The sequence below is a fragment of the Lepus europaeus genome, chromosome 12, assembly GCF_033115175.1.
Source record: "Lepus europaeus isolate LE1 chromosome 12, mLepTim1.pri, whole genome shotgun sequence".
Lineage (NCBI taxonomy): Eukaryota > Metazoa > Chordata > Mammalia > Lagomorpha > Leporidae > Lepus > Lepus europaeus.
Window position 1 is genome coordinate 23,832,650 of NC_084838.1, and position 15,313 is coordinate 23,847,962.

The window sequence follows — 15,313 nt, forward strand, 5'->3', positions numbered from 1 at the left end:
ATTTTGTCTTTTTGTGATGAAAAGTTATAATCCCCTCCCTAAACAAGCACACCAACAGAAGCCTGCCTGCTACAGGGCAGGGCTCTTGACATGTCAACAGAAAAGCCAATGCACACAAAGCAAACATCCTTTAATGCCATCAAATGCAACACATTTCAGCCAATTTGGTAATGGCAATGACACACAGCAGGCAGATGACCCCGCTGGTCCACTCTGTAGTATGTAAACCAAAGAACTGAGAGCAAGTATCCCAACGAAAACCTAGCAACGACAATTCATAGTAACACTATTCCCAACAGCCAAAAGGTGGAAACAAGCCAAATGTCCATCAGTGGATGGGTTTATAAAGAAAAGGAGATATAGCCATACTGTGGAATATCGTTCCACTGTAAAAAGGAAGGCAGTACTGATACGTGTACACAGGTGAACCTTGACTGTGTTATGCTATGGAAAAGAAGACACACGAATGGTCACATGCTGTATAGTTCCATTTATATGAAATATCCAGAGTAGGTCATGACAGAAAGCAAATTAATGATTGCCAGGGGCTGGGGTCAGAGGGGAGGCGAAAGGGGCCTCTTCATGGATACAGGGTTTCTGTTTGTGGTGATGAAAATGTTTCAGATATGAGAGTGGCATTTGTACCACACAGTGAATGTACGAAATGCCACTGAATCGTTTACTTTAACATAGTTAAAATGGTGAATTTTAGGTGAGTTTTTACCTTAATAACAAACCCCTTAACATACACTGAATTTATAAAAGAAAATTTTATCCATATTCTAAAACTGCAGACTATTCTATTTTTTGTGTACAATGAGTCCAACCTACAAAGACATCGGTATCCTTTTAGTTAAAATGTAATCAGTGGATGCTGGCGCTGTGGTGTAGTGGGTAAAGCTGCCGCCTGCAGTGCCAGCATCCTATAGGGGTGCCGATTCAGGTCTCAGCTGCTCCTCTTCCAATACTGCTCTCTGCCATGTTCTGGGAAGGCAGTAAAAGATGGTCTAAGTCCTTGGGTCCCTGCACCTGCATGAAAGACCTGGAAGAAGCTCCTGGCTTTGGATCAGTGCAGCTCTGGCCGTTGTGGCCATTTGGGGAGTGAACCAGCGGATGGAAAACCTCTCTTTCTCTGCCTTTGCCTTTCTCTAACTCTGACTTTAACATAAATAAATTTTTTTTTAAAAAAATGATCTCTCTAAAAATAAAGAAGTAACCAATCACCAAAGGGTTATCATGCTTGCTTCAACTGTTTTTTGTAGTTGCTAAAAAACATAATAAAGATCAAAGAACTCTCAGAACAGAGAAATACACAATTAAATAGTAAAATAATTGAGTGTGATGTACAGAGTAATGAATGCAACACATGTTTTGGATGAAGAGTTTGAATCATGCAGAATATATTTTTAAAACATTTTCTTGTGTCTTGAGATTGCTTGGTCATTGAGGAATTAGAACAGATGGCTGAGGACCGCTTTATTCAATATCCATTTCAATATACTTTTATCTTACAGACTGGACAGCTTTTTAAAGAAACTACATTTCCCAGACTTCCTTGTAGCTAGGATCTCATAGATGATCCAGTTGACCAATCATAGGCATTTTCACGAGTCTTTTTTTTTTTTTTTTTTTGGAGGGGGAGCAGAGAGGCAAATGTAGACATCCATTTTGTGTGTGGTTCATCGCAGAGCAGGGGTCCCCAGTTTGGGGACCAGTTGTCCCGGGAGTTCCTTACTTTAGCAGGTGGTTTTCCTGTTCAGTAGTTTCAGCACCAGCCATAGCACATCCCTAGTCAGGAAAGTTCCAGTTAGCTATTGCTCTGTGATAGGCCATCTCCGAACTTAATGGCTTGAAACGACAATGTCTTACTGCTTCTTGTGGCCTGTGCTTGCTCCCTTGGGGATCTGTCATGAAGTTATGTTCAGATGCTGGCTGAGATGTAGTTACCCAAAAGCTGGAGTGGGATGGGTGTACAAGGGACAGCTGATGCTGCAGTTGATGCTGACTGTTGGCTGAAGTTCTCCCGAGGCTGCTGATGGAAACAGCTCCGTATAGCCACTCTGTGTTGCTTGGGCTGTGCACAGCCTGGTGTCTAGACTCAGAGCAGGCACCTCCCACAAGCAAACCTTCCAATGAGGCAGGGAAAGCCACAGTCCAGGGCCACATCAGAAGTGGGCACAGCATCATTTCCACCTTGCTCTATTGGTCAAGTGATGCTGTTCCAGCAACCGCAGTTCAAGACAGGGAGAGAGGCTCCATCTTGATTCGAAAGTCACAAGCTGAGCTGCAAAATGCTACGTGGGATGGAAGGTAACGGTCACGCCATGCAAGGGGAGAGGCAGAGTGGTCTGCAGGGCTCATGTGCTTTCTGCTTTTCTAACTATTTTATCAGCACTGACCTATTCACATGAAATATCTTTCTTTTGAAATTGGCCAAGCTGGGATTTATCAGCTACAGCTGGATCTTGATCAATAGTGGAAACCAGGGGGCCAGTGCTGGGGCATAACGGGTAAAGCCTCCACATGCAGTGCCAGCACCCCATATGGCTGCTCCACTTCCAATCCAGCTCTCTGCTATGGTCTGGGAAAGCAGTAGAAGATGGTCCGGCTGGCGCCGTGGCTCAATAGGCTAATCCTCCGCCTGCGGCGCTGGCACACCGGGTTCTAGTCCCGGTCGGGGCGCCGGATTCTGTCCCGGTTGCCCCTCTTCCAGGCCAGCTCTCTGCTGTGGCCCGGGAGTGCAGTGGAGGATGGCTCAAGTGCTTGGGCCCTGCACCCATGGGAGACCAGGAGAAGCACCTGGCTCCTGCCTTCGGATTGGCGCGGTGAGCCGGCCGCAGCGCACTGGCCAGGGCGGCCATTGGAGGGTGAACCAACGGCAAAGGAAGACCTTTCTCTCTGTCTCTCTCTCTCTCACTGTCCACTCTGCCTGTCAAAAAAAAAAAAAAAAAAGAAGAAGAAGAAGAAGAAGTTCCAAGTCCTTAAGCCCCTGCACCCACGTGGGAGACCCAGAGGAAGCTCCTTGCTCCTGACTTCAGATCAGCTCAGCTCTGGCCATTGCAGCCATCTGGGAAGTGAAACAGCAGATGGAAGACCTCTCTCTCTCTCTCTCTCTCTCTCTGCCTCTACCTGTCTGTAACTCTGCCTTTCAAATAAATAAATAAATCTTTAAAAAAAATAGTGAGAGGCCAGGAATTCATTGCTCTCTGGCAAATGGTCTTCCAGTATATTACTCTTTATGTGACTGCTAGGGAGATGAGAAGTTTCTCAATGTCTTGCTTTAGGCTAAGCCACTTATCCTTGCTGAAGTTCAAGTTCACCATCTGGAAAGCAGGGTGAAGATAATAACGTGAGGATTACATGGGGCAACACGTGAGCAATATTGTCTCAGTGCCTGGCACCTGGCAGACAGTACTTGATGAAATCTACTTAGCCGGCGCTGTGGCTCAAAGGGCTAATCCTCCGCCTAGCGGTGCCGGCACACCAGGTTCTAGTCCCTGTCGGGGTGCCGGATTCTGTCCCGGTTGCCCCTCTTCCAGGCCAGCTCTCTGCTATGGCCTGGGAAGGCAGTGGAGGATGGCCCAAGTGCTTGGACCCTGCACCCCATGGGAGACCAGGAGAAGCACCTGGCTCCTGCCTTCAGATCAGTGCGGTGCGCCGGCCGCAGCGCGCCGGCCGCGGCGGCCATTGGAGGGTGAACCAACGGCAAGAGGAAGACCTTTCTCTCTGTCTCTCTCTCACTGTCCACTCTGCCTGTCAAAAAAAAAAGAAAAGAAATCTACTTTGCTGCTTTGCTCAGTTCAGGCTGGCCCACTCTCTTTGGCAATTTCTCTGCAAACACAGTGAAGCAAGTGGGCCAAAGATACAAAGTATAAGAGTTGCAAAGGTAAAATGCCAACCCACATGGCCGCCTGCTCCAGAGCCCCTGCTCTTTACTGGTACCTTATATGCTTTTTTCAGCTGAGAACTGAGGGTGGCACAAGTTATCGAGGACAACTGTGAGTGCCGCAGAGTGGGGATGCAATGGCGGGCTGGAGGTGAGAGTGGGTAAAGGAGTGTTCTGGAAGATAGGGAAAGCACACACCAATGGTCTGAACAGGAAAAGACATCAGGGACATTCAAGACAATGAGAGAAGGATGCGCTGGTAAGAGAGCTTTCTCCTTTTGTTCACATCATGGCACTGTTTGCTCCCATCGTGGCACTGAGAAAATGGCACTCTTTGTGTGGGCCACTGGAGTCAATGCAGGAGCTATCTGACTGCAGGCACCTGGCCCAGGGTCTACACCCCTGGGCCTGGCTGTAGCCTGCTGCGAGAAATCTTGTCTAGAATACAGAAAGACAGGGGAAGAAGAGGACCCCGACACAGGGGGTGACCCCGACACTGAGGCAGATCAGGACAAGCACAAACTCATAGGTGATGTGAGGACTTTGAATGCTCCTTTGAGTGCATTGGGAAGCCACTGAAGGTATTTGTTTTGTTGTGTTCTGTTTGTATTTAAAGGCAGAGCGACAGAAGGAAAAAGGACGAGAAAGGCATCGCCCATCTGCTGGTCCACTCCTCAGGTGTCTGCAACAGCGGGGGCTGAGCCAGGCTCAAAGAGGGAGCCTGAACACAATGTAACCTTCCCATGTGTGTATCAGGAACCCAAGAACTGGGGCCATTGCCTGCTGCTTCCCAGGATGCACATTCGCAGGGAGCTGAAACCGGCAGCAGACCCAGGACTGGAACCCAGGCACTACTTTTTTTTTTTTTTTTTTTTTTTTTTTGACAGGCAGAGTGGACAGTGAGAGAGAGAGAGACAGAGAGAAAGGTCTTCCTTTGCTGTTGGTTCACCCTCCAATGGCTGCTGCGGCCGGCTCATTGCGCTGATCCGAAGCCAGGAGCCAGGTGCTTCTCCTGGTCTCCCATGCGGGTGCAGGACCCAAGCACTTGGGCCATCCTCCACTGCCTTCCCGGGCCATAGCAGAGAGCTGGCCTGGAAGAGGGGCAACCGGGATAGAATCCGGCGCCCCAACCGGGACTAGAATCTGGTGTACCGGCGCTGCAAGGCAGAGGATTAGCCTGTTAAGCCACGGCGCCGGCCACCAGGCACTCCTATGTGAGATGTGGGTGTCCCAATCAGTTTTACTGCTAAGCCACATGTGTGCCCCACATTGAAGACTTTAATCAGGGGAAGCCACAAAGCCCAATTTGCTGCCCAGTTGCCTTCAGGAGGACGCTGGCTACTGTGAGCAGAAAGGAGCAGGGAAGTCGAGAGTAGAAACAGGAGTGCCCGGCACTGTGGCTCAGCTGGTTAACGTCCTGGCCTGAAGTGCTGGCATCCCATATGGGCGCCGGTTCTAGTCTCGGCTGCTCCTCTTCTATCCAGCTCTATGCTATGGCCTGGGAAGGCAGTAGAAGATGGCCCAAGTCCTTGGGCCCCTGCACCTATGTGGGAGAGCTGGAGGAAACTCCTGGCTCCTGGCTTCGGATTGGTGCAGCTCTAGGGAGTGAACCATTGGATGGAAGACCTCTCTCTCCCTCTTTCTCTCTCTGCCTCTCTTCTCTGACTTTCAAATAAATAAATGAATCTTTAAAAAAAAAAAAAGTAGAACCAGGGAACCAGTTAAAAGGCTGTGATCTTGGGAAAAGAGATGATGGCAACTTAGACTAGGGTGATGGTGGTGGAGATGGGGTCAGGTGCTAGGGTTTGAGATACCTTTCAGAGCCAGAGTTTCCAGGGCCTGGCTATGGATTGGGTGTAAAAAGTGAAGGAGAAAGGGCAGTAATGTTGCTCCTCCCTGGTGTTCTCATGGGATGTTAAATTTGGTTTTGTTCAGGTTCTCCTGAACACTGAATTACATTGAATTACAGTGCGATCCAGAAATTCCAAAAGAATTGAAAACAGGGACTTGAACAAACACTTGCACACCAGTGTTCATAGCATCATTATTCTTGGCATCCAAAAGTTGGGAACAACCCGAGTGTTCATCAACAGATGAATGAATGAGCAAAAGGTGGTATAGATACACCGTGGAATATTATTCCGCCTTAAAAAAGAAAAAATGTTCTGATATGTATTACAACATAGATGTATCTTGAAAACATTATACTAAATGAAATAAGTCAGACCCAAGAGATAACTATTGTATGACTCCACTGATACGAGGTACCTAAAATAGGCAAAGTCATAGAGGAATGGCAGTTATTAGTTAATGGGGACAGAATTTCTGTTTGGGAATGGACAATGGTGATTGTCACATAGCATGTGAACGGACTCAATGCCACTTAAAAATGGTTAAGATGGTGGAGTTATGTTATGCATCTTTTACCGCAATAAAGACAGTTGATTATGTACATAGAATGGTTTCAGTACCATTGGCTCCCAAACTCATGTAGAATATTAAGCCCCAGCATCATAAACCAGTGGTAGGAAGAAGGGGAAAAAATCCAGTCATGGTGATTAGAGATGGAGGATATGGGGGAATGGGGAGCTTAGGACTTTAAAAAAAAAAGATTTATTTATTATTTGAAAGACAGAGTTACAGAGAGGCAGAGAGAAAGAGATCTTCCATCTGCTGGTTCACTCCCCAGATGACTGCAACAGCCAGGGCTGGGCCAGATGGAAGCCAGGAACCAGGAATTTCACCCAGGAGCCAGGAGCTTCATCTGAGTCTCCCACATGAGTGCAGGGGTCCAGGTGCTTGGGCCTTCTTCTGCTTTCCCAGGCACATTAACAAGGAGCTGGATTGATAGTGGAGCAGCCGGGACTGGAACTGAAGCCTATATGGGATGCTGGCACTGCAGGCAGTGGCTTTACCCACCACACCACAGCACCTATGGCTTAGGACATTGAGGGTGTGCTGTCAGAAGGTAGCACTCCCCAGAGGGATGTTATAAAAACCTGAGCTTGGGCCCAACAGGTCCCTGCTTCCTAGCTCGCCACGGGGTCCTTCCTGCACATATACTCTGCCAGTGCCGTCCACCAACCTCACTAGATCACCAAACCCAAGCCACCCAGCCTTGGACTTAAAGCTCCAGAACAGTGCACTAAATAAAACCTTTCTCTTCGTGTAGTTAAACTTTCTCACAGATGGTGTTAGAGTGATAAAAAGCAGCGGAATCCCGACTGATTAGCACAGACCTGCCCCATCACTGTCTGGGCTCCGTGAATGGACCCATTGTTTTCCTGGGTGTGGGTGACCTCATGTTTCAGAGGGGAAACTTTCTCATTCGGCACAGCTGAGAACTTTGAATTTCGGGTGTGTTGCCCTGGGGCCTTTTGTGAGTCCCTCCCCTTTACACCCAGCCCTCTGTGAACACTGCGCATTCCCCAGGGCACAGTCCACTCTGAGCAGGAGGCACCCTGCTCTCTGGAAGCAGGAGGTGACGGGAGAATTCCCTTAACTCGTCATCGGGCCCTTGGGGTTTCCCTACGGCCACCTTGCTGGGGTGTAGGTGTGGGAACGTCTCAGACTAAGAGCATCAGAGAGGAGAGGAAAAGCTAAAGAGCAGGGCAACCTAAGTGTTCCTGGACTCTCCGATGGCCAACATCTCAAGCTGATGTCTTTCACGAGGACGGGATCCACTCCTGTCCCATGCATGGTGTCTACCCGGCCCTGGGCTCTCAAAGGGGCTCACCTAAAGGCTTCCTTCTTCAAGGCTCCTAGTCTCCACCCAGCAAGGGCTGGCACTCCCATCGCAGCACCTCCAGTCTGAGCTATTGCCTCTGAAATAGTGCCCCAGGGATGAGTGGCAGCTGTCACCACCCAAGTCTCCCCACAGAACCGGGTCCCTTGCACACAATGGCCCCGGGTCCTCCCGGTCTAGTGCAAGCTCCAATAAGAGCTATAGCAATGGCGGCTCCTTTAATGACTGATTCCTCTCCTGACCACAGACATTGCCTATCAGGTTCCATAGAGTTTCCATTCACATAGAAACTGGGAATAATTATGTAAGCAGGGCACCTCATCCTCACTTTGGGGTCTTGAACTCTGAGCCACTCAGTTATCTCATTAATTATTTCTAAAGATTCCATAGGATGGGACCCAGATGCCATTTTCCCCCTACAGTCTTATTCCTATCATCACAAGTCATAAAGGAACACTTACTCAGTAAGTAACCTCTACCTACTTCTTACTGAAATATCCACAAAGATGCACACACAGAAAGAGACAAAAACAGGCAACACCAGAAGATGAAGGCTGACAGCGAATGTAGTAGAAATTGAGCCCAGCATGCAGGGGGCCCTCTTGCCTTGGGCTCGTGCTACAGACCTGACAAAATGCTATGAAGAAGTCTGACAAGCTCCTACCACTTCTCTCTTAACCAGAGCCCCAGTGACCCAGAAACCAGGGCAGGTGGCTCATCAGAGCAGTGAAGAGCTTTAGAGCTATATCAGTCTCTGGGATCCCAGGCTCATGGAATCAGAGCATTCAGGGGAGGCATTGAAGCACTTAGCGAGATCAATAGTGAGTCTCCTGAGTACATCAATCAGATGCAAGCGATCAGAGGTTCTGTTCCCCACCCCCATTTTGGTCACACTTCCCTTTTGGTGGCATGTGAGATGCTGCCCTGGGCTGTTTCTTTTCCTGTTGTGACCATGCTTTTCCAAGTTGCACCACTGCCTTCCTACTTCTGTCTGCCCCTTAAATACTGATCATTCCCAGAGTGCGGCCTCTCAAAACATTCTGCATAACTGAAGCTATCACCCAATTTTTCCAAGTGTTCAGCTGACCTGTATGAGCTGAAGCCTTCCATTTCTATGGAGCACAGTGGGCATTGTCTCCTCCATAACCCGTGATGGGAACCCTATGCAACTCAAGCCAGGATAACAGGGAGAGGCCCAGATGAGGTAGGGAAGACAGTGACTATTTTCGTTAATGTCATAGCCCGGATAAATGCTAAGGACCATTCATTCCCTACTCCAACAATTAGAAGAGAATGATAGCCCAGGGGCCAGGAGAAAGAAGGTGAACCCAGGGCAGGAGAAAGAGCAAACTAGGAGGACACACAGGAGGTCCTCTACTGCCCAGTAAACACAGATTGGGAGGCAGAGGTTAGGGTGCAGCAGGTTAAGGGGCCACTTTGAATTCCCGCATCCCATACTGAAGTGCCAGTTCAAGTCCTGGCTTCTCTGCTTCCAATTCAGCTTCCTAAGGATGCTGGGCCCAAGTGCTTGGGTCCCTGCCACCCATGTGGGAGACCCACACTGAGTTCCAGGTTTCAGCCTGGCCCAGCCCAGCTGTTGAAGAGTGAACCAGTGGATGGAAGAACGAAAGATCTCTCTCTCTCTCTCTCTCTCTCTCTCTGACCTTCAATTACATTAAAATAAATAAACAAACATGGACTTGAGTGAGATCATGGAGAGACTTTAAAAAGAGCTATTTTGGCTCACCTCATAACCCTAGGTATTCCTGGCTGCCTGATGAGAAAATTTTTCCTGTGATGAACTGTATCATATTCACAAATAATGACACCTCCATTTCCAGCTCCTATCTCTCTACCCAGCTTCGAACTCCCTTCTGATGACCTCGGAATGCAGCATCTCAAACAAATCTTCCCTTTTCTCTCTCCCCCAGCCGGCTCCTCCCCTATGCCCTACTCTAAGAACAGAACTAATGAACAGAACTATGAATTAAAGTGCCCCCCCAATCTATACATGGAAATCCTAAGTCCAGTCTCACAATGTCGCCTTCTGTGGAAACAGTCATTGCAGATATAATCAGAAGCAGATGAGGTCATTAGGTTGGGCCCTAATCCAAGGTGACCAGTGTCCTAATAAAATAGAAAGATAGAAAAGCACACACACAAGAGAGAACACAGCATGAAAATGGAGGCAAAGATCAGGCCAAGGAACAGCACAGCATACCTGTGAACCCCCAGAAGGAAGGGGAGAGGCATGGAACAGATTCTTTCTCGCTGTCCCCAGAGGGAGCCAGCCCCGCGGACACCTTGACCTTGGATGACTGTAGCCTCCAGAACTGAGACAGTAACAGTCATGGTTTATGCCTGTGGTTGTGTCAGCCCAGCAGACCAACAGGCTACACCATGAAGATGCACGCTCTGTCTCCTAATCCTCGCAGCCAGTGACCAGATCCCGCCGGCTGCACATCTCCAGAGTTCGGCTTCTACTGCTTCTTTTGTCTCTAAGCATGCTGGGTAATCTGTGAGCACCGCGTTAGGAGAAAGCAGAAAGGAACTCAGCTGGGCAAGTGGAGCAAGGGCAGGTCAAAGCCAACATAAGGGAGGGTCTGGGATCTGGGGGGCTGTAGATGGTGGGGTGGCGAGCAGAGGGTGAGGGCGTGCCTGGCTGTGGGTGACATGAACACCACTTTGCTGCTTGTTGGAAAACCCTGAGACCACAGAGGCTGCCTCAAATGCCAAAGGGGCGGGGCTGGCTGCAGCCCAGGGCTCCCCTGGCCTCTGTCCCCACAGCGGACTTTCACACCGGGCTTCTGCCTGGCGTGTGTGTTGGGGGCACCAGCTTCGTGGGGCTGCCAAGAGAGTTCCTTTGGACAGCTGTAAACCCAGCTGGCAGGCTGGCCGCTTGCTGGGCGGGTGTTTGGCATGGCTCAGCCCCAGCTCCAGGAAATAGGGGACTTCGCCATAGCTCTTGGAATCGGATTCTAAACGTGAGGCTCAAGCAATGAAGGACTTGGAATAAGACCCCCTCCTGGGGCTCCCAGAAGCACTCTGAGCAGCTGTGCTTGCCTTATTCTCTATCCTCTTTCCACCCTTCACCCCTCAACCTCCCACCCCAGCCCCTTCCCCCACCTGCTCCTCCGCCCCATCTTCCTCACTTTCTCCTCTCACCCCACAAAGAATCCCCCCTTGCAGTCACTTCTTCTACGATTCCTTTCCCCTCTGCTGCCCCACTTCCTTCCTCCCAGCCTTCCTCTTACCCCCTCCCCTCCTCCCCATAATTTCTCCCTCTCCCCACCTGCCCCTCCCCTCCACATTCTTCCACCCCCTCACCTTCCCGCTCCCTCCTTCTTGCTTCCCTTTGCCCGGCACCTCCTCTCCACCCCCCTCCTCCCACTCTTGCCCCCTTCCCCTCCCCCACCCCAGCCTCACCCCACCGGTGTTTGCTTTTCTCCCGGATCCGATCCGGATGAAGGGGTTGTCCTGCCCGTGCCCTGCCCTGCCCCAGTTTGGGCAGCCGGAGCCTCGCTTCATGGCTCAGGGCTCCGGGACTCCGGCACAGGGGCAAGGGCCCCCTCTCAACGCCCAGGTGCTGCGGGCCCAGTACGAAGGCTTGCGGAGGCTGCAGAGGACCCAGGCCCACCTCATGGTGCTCCCAATAGGTAGGACCGGGCAGGGTGCCGGGGGAGGGGACCTGGCTGAGCTGCAGGGAGGGCAGGGCCAGGGCTCTGCCAGCCCCCCTGGCGGGGGAGGGGTGGAGGAGGGGCGGGAAGAGCAGCGCTGCAGGGAACTCGGGATCAAAACTGCTCGATCCAGTCCGTCCCAAGGTCGTTCCTGGCCCCTGTCTCTGATCTTGCTAGACTGGTCAGCCCGGTGAGCCAAGCTTGGCTTCGTTGCTGGGCCATGTGGGGGGATGGGAGCTCTGCCTCCTGGCTGGGTTGACCTGAGAGACTGGCTCTGGGGGCAGAAGACTAGCGGCATTCCCAACCGCCAGGGAGCCCGCTACAGGGCGCAGGCATCCCTGAGCCCCACCCACCCACCCAGGCTCCTCTAGCCTCAGACAGCAGAGAAACCTCTTCCCTGTCGGGAGAGACAATGAAGACGTCCTACCAGGAGCAAGTTAGGTGCACAGGCTCAGGAAGTAAAGTGGTTGTCGAATTCCACCCCCTTATACTCCAGCGGAGAGGAGCAGGTGGAGGGAGGAGGGAGATCTCCGGGAAGGTCAAAGCTGAGTTCTTTCGGCTGTTACTGGTACAGTGCCGTGGACTCTTCATGGTCTGTCCTTTGCAGGCCAGCATGGGAGGGTACTGGGAGCCAGAGGGCCCTTGCTGTCCCACGTAGCAGCTGTGCTGCCTTTCGGAAAGGAAAGTGGCGCCTCTGAGCTGAAGGAGCCCATCATTGCTCCAGCCATTGCCAACTGCTGGATCCATGGGAGCTGAAGTCAGTTCAGAGAAGCTGCTGCAAGTGTCTTCGGAGAACAGTGTCTTTGGAGTAGAAGGGTAATGGCCAGTTCTCAACAAGGACCCATCTTAAGACACAGTTCACGGGGCAGGCATTTAGCCTCAGATTCAGGACCACCCTCCCACCCACCCCCAACCCCGCACGCCCCATGGGAGTGCCAGGCTTGGAGTCCCAGCCTCAGCTCCTGACTCCTGCTTCCTGGGAAGCAGTGGCCACGGCTCAGTGATTGGGTCCCTATGACTGTGGGAATCCCAGATTGAGTTCCTGGCCTGACCCAGACCTGGTCATTGTGAGCATTTGGGGAATAAACCAGTGGGTAGGAGTTTCTCTTTCTGAGAGGGAGGGAGGGAGGGAGGGAGGGAGGGAGGGAAAAATGGAGGGAAGGAGGGAGGGGAGGAAGAGAGAGAAGAAGGAGGAGGAGGAGGAGGAGGAGGAGGAGAGGGAAGGGAAGGGAAAGGGAGAAGAGGGGAGGGAAGGGCAGGGCAGGGGAGGGAAGGGAATACAGCTCTTTACTACTGTGCTTCAGTTGGTAATCTCTTTATCAGAATCCCAGGACACAAAGCCCCATATGTAAAGAGTACCCTTTCCTACTGGTGAGTGCATGTGAATCCTTGCATGTGTGGGAGTGTGCATGCACCCTTGTTCCTTGCCATTCCTCAGCCCTCAAGTTTCCTACTTCCTCCCAGAGTTCACTCCCTCGCTCCAGTTTGTGACTGTCCATTATATTTGAATTTTTCCATAGCATTGGTTACCAGCCGCAATGTTCTTAAAACATATTCATTTTGTTATCATCTTCCTACCCTACTAGGACACATCCATGCAGGGTTTTATCTCCATGTTCACTGCTGTATTCTTGATACCTAGAGTAAATTAGGCCTGGAATATGTTAAGTGTTCAATAAACATTTGTTCAATGAATGAATAATTATATGTAATTTGTGTGCATGTTGGGGGAAGCATGCACATGTGTGTGTGAGCGTGTGCTAGTGAGATCATGTGTGTTCCCATGTATGTATAAACACAGGCAGTAACACTGAGTACCCCTCCTTGGGCATTTGGAGCATGACCTCCTTTCAGCTTGAAAGCTTAGAGACCCTCTAAATGAGAGCTGCTCATGTACCTCCTGGGGATGACTCTGCCTGTGCCTTCTCTTCTCAGGAGGGAACACGCCTACTCCTGCTGAATCCATGACCAGTGCTGTTTGGATTAACAAGGAGAGAAGGAGCTCAGTGTCTCTGGAAGAGGGAGATGCTGAGGTAGAGGGGATGCCAGACGAGGCGGCCAGAGGCCATCATCAGGCCCCGGGGTCTGCATGGCACACGCACCTGGAGCTGCATCGCTTGGTCCAAACCTCGTACCAGGAAACCGATCATCAAGTAAAACCCAGAGGCCAGCTGCTGGAGTCTCACCGAAGGCTCCCTCCAGACGGAGACCCATGCTTGCTTGAAGACAGTCAGATGAGTCAGCAAGGAACCCAGACTCCAGAGGGAGCCCAATGTCAATGTCAGGTGGGCAGTACCCAAACTAAGGCAGCGGGTTGCAGCTCAAAAACCAGCATTCAGTGTCTTCCTTCCATAGGGAACTCACACAGGTCTGGCAAAGCAGCTCATTATCCATTTCCACAGAGGAAAACTCCCAGGATCTCCCAAGCTGCCCGGAACCTGGGCTTGTATGGCCCAGTCTGAAGCTCTCTACTCAGCCAGATGTCCCAGCCTTGTGATCATCACAGAACCATGGAGGTTCTAGCTCTGAGCAAGAAACAGTCTACTGGTCTACTGAAAGTATAGGAATTCTGAGAAATGAACGTGTGGGAACATGGCCTTATCTTAGAGGAGAGAGATTGCCAACGTCAGATTGCTCACCGTTTACAATGAAAGGGTGCTGCCTGGCCAGTGCAGACCAATTCTGCCTCAAACAAAGCCTTTGCCATGGAGCCCTGGATGCCCACACCTTGGGGAGGCCAACAGCACATCTGCTTTGTCTCTAGGCCTGGAGAATCTTCAAACGCCAAGCAGGGAACCTAACCTGTGGGGTGCCTCAGTGATGCCCAGGGACACAGGCAATCTTATTTTCAGTGTCTTCTGATTTGTCACATATGCTGGAGACGTTGAGCTCAGAATTCACAGCTTTTTCTGGTCACGATGCCCGGAGGATACTTCACTCAGTAGTCACTACATTGGTCGTGACCACGTCGTTTCATCTAGAGCCTCCTAAAATGTGGTCACCCTGGAGAAGGAGGGTCAGATCCTTGCCACCTACCATTTTGTGTTGAAGGCATCTTCAGGCAAGGCTGGCTGTCACCTGTCACCAAGGCTGCAGACCCCAGCCTCATCATAGATGTTTTCTCCCTCCCTCCTGTCTCCCTCTCTCTTTTCCTCTCTCCCTCCCTCCCTTCCTTCCTTCCTTCCACCTTTCTTCTCTTGCTCTCTTTCTGCAAATTCACTTCTTATTGTAAACTGCCAGTCATTGAAGCTATATAATGATAAGAGACTAAAAAACACAGAGAAATACTCCTGCTTGGAAAATACGTGTTCCCCACAGACTTGCCCCCGTTCGGCTTGATTCGTATCACTCAGACCCTGCCTGGGATCAAAGACATATGTTTTAACCTAAGACTAAGTGAAGCAGATGTTCTTTGGGTGATGAGGAAGAAAGTGTATCTTTCCTTTCTAATGTTTAACTTCAGCAGTGATATTGAAACACGCGCAAGCCTTTTTATGCGTATCTGTTTCTCTTTCTGTAAAGTTTCAACCACATCTTCCTTTTCGTCACATGGCGGTTCAGTCTTACCCACCCATATCCAGAGATGTTAACTAGGAATGTTTGTTATCTGTGAACAATGTGTATGCGCCTGCACCTGGACCGCTCAATTCAATCTGCAGATTGATTGTGATTCCTGTCATGAATAATTAATGTTTCAGTTGTTTTTATCTACATTGAAAATCAAGGACAGTTTCTGAAAATACTTTGTCCTTTGCTTTTGTTTTAAAGGTGCTTCCTATAAGTAATCCCTCTTCGTATGGTCTTTGTCATCTTTTTTTCTTCCTTGTTCCAAAGGCTCCTGCAGCTCTGTGGCATATGCAGGAGACCTAGGTCCTGCATACCAGGTGATGGAGACTGCATGGGCTGTGGAGCCAGTACACCTGGGTTTTAGGTGTTTGTTTAAATTTTTAGTTATTTATTTTCATTTTATTTGAAAGGCAGAGTGACAGAGACAGACAGACAGAC

At 50.3% G+C, this 15,313-nt stretch overlaps 1 protein-coding gene and 1 long non-coding RNA gene across 2 annotated transcripts; one reads left to right on the plus strand and one right to left on the minus strand.

The window, feature by feature from the left end:
* Positions 1–376: 376 nt before the first annotated feature.
* On the minus strand, positions 377–11,145 carry LOC133771639 (uncharacterized). The gene is made up of 3 exons (XR_009867599.1): positions 11,058–11,145; positions 9,853–10,147; positions 377–2,294 (listed from the first exon to the last, which is right to left on the minus strand). It is a non-coding gene; the product is annotated as an uncharacterized LOC133771639 (long non-coding RNA).
* Positions 11,064–15,048, plus strand: C12H9orf152 (chromosome 12 C9orf152 homolog). The gene is made up of 2 exons (XM_062207775.1): positions 11,064–11,287; positions 13,244–15,048. Exons 1-2 carry the CDS (start codon positions 11,095–11,097, stop codon positions 13,768–13,770), a joined length of 720 nt encoding a protein of 239 aa, XP_062063759.1. The 5' UTR covers positions 11,064–11,094; the 3' UTR covers positions 13,771–15,048.
* Positions 15,049–15,313: the final 265 nt, after the last annotated feature.

Bases quoted from the DNA above. Each gene is read 5' to 3' on its own strand.
- C12H9orf152 (XM_062207775.1), top strand. From the start codon at position 11,095: ATGAAGGGGTTGTCCTGCCCGTGCCCTGCCCTGCCCCAGTTTGGGCAG. The intron at 11,288-13,243 runs GTAGGACCGGGC...TTCTCTTCTCAG, and splicing joins CCTCATGGTGCTCCCAATAG to GAGGGAACACGCCTACTCCT.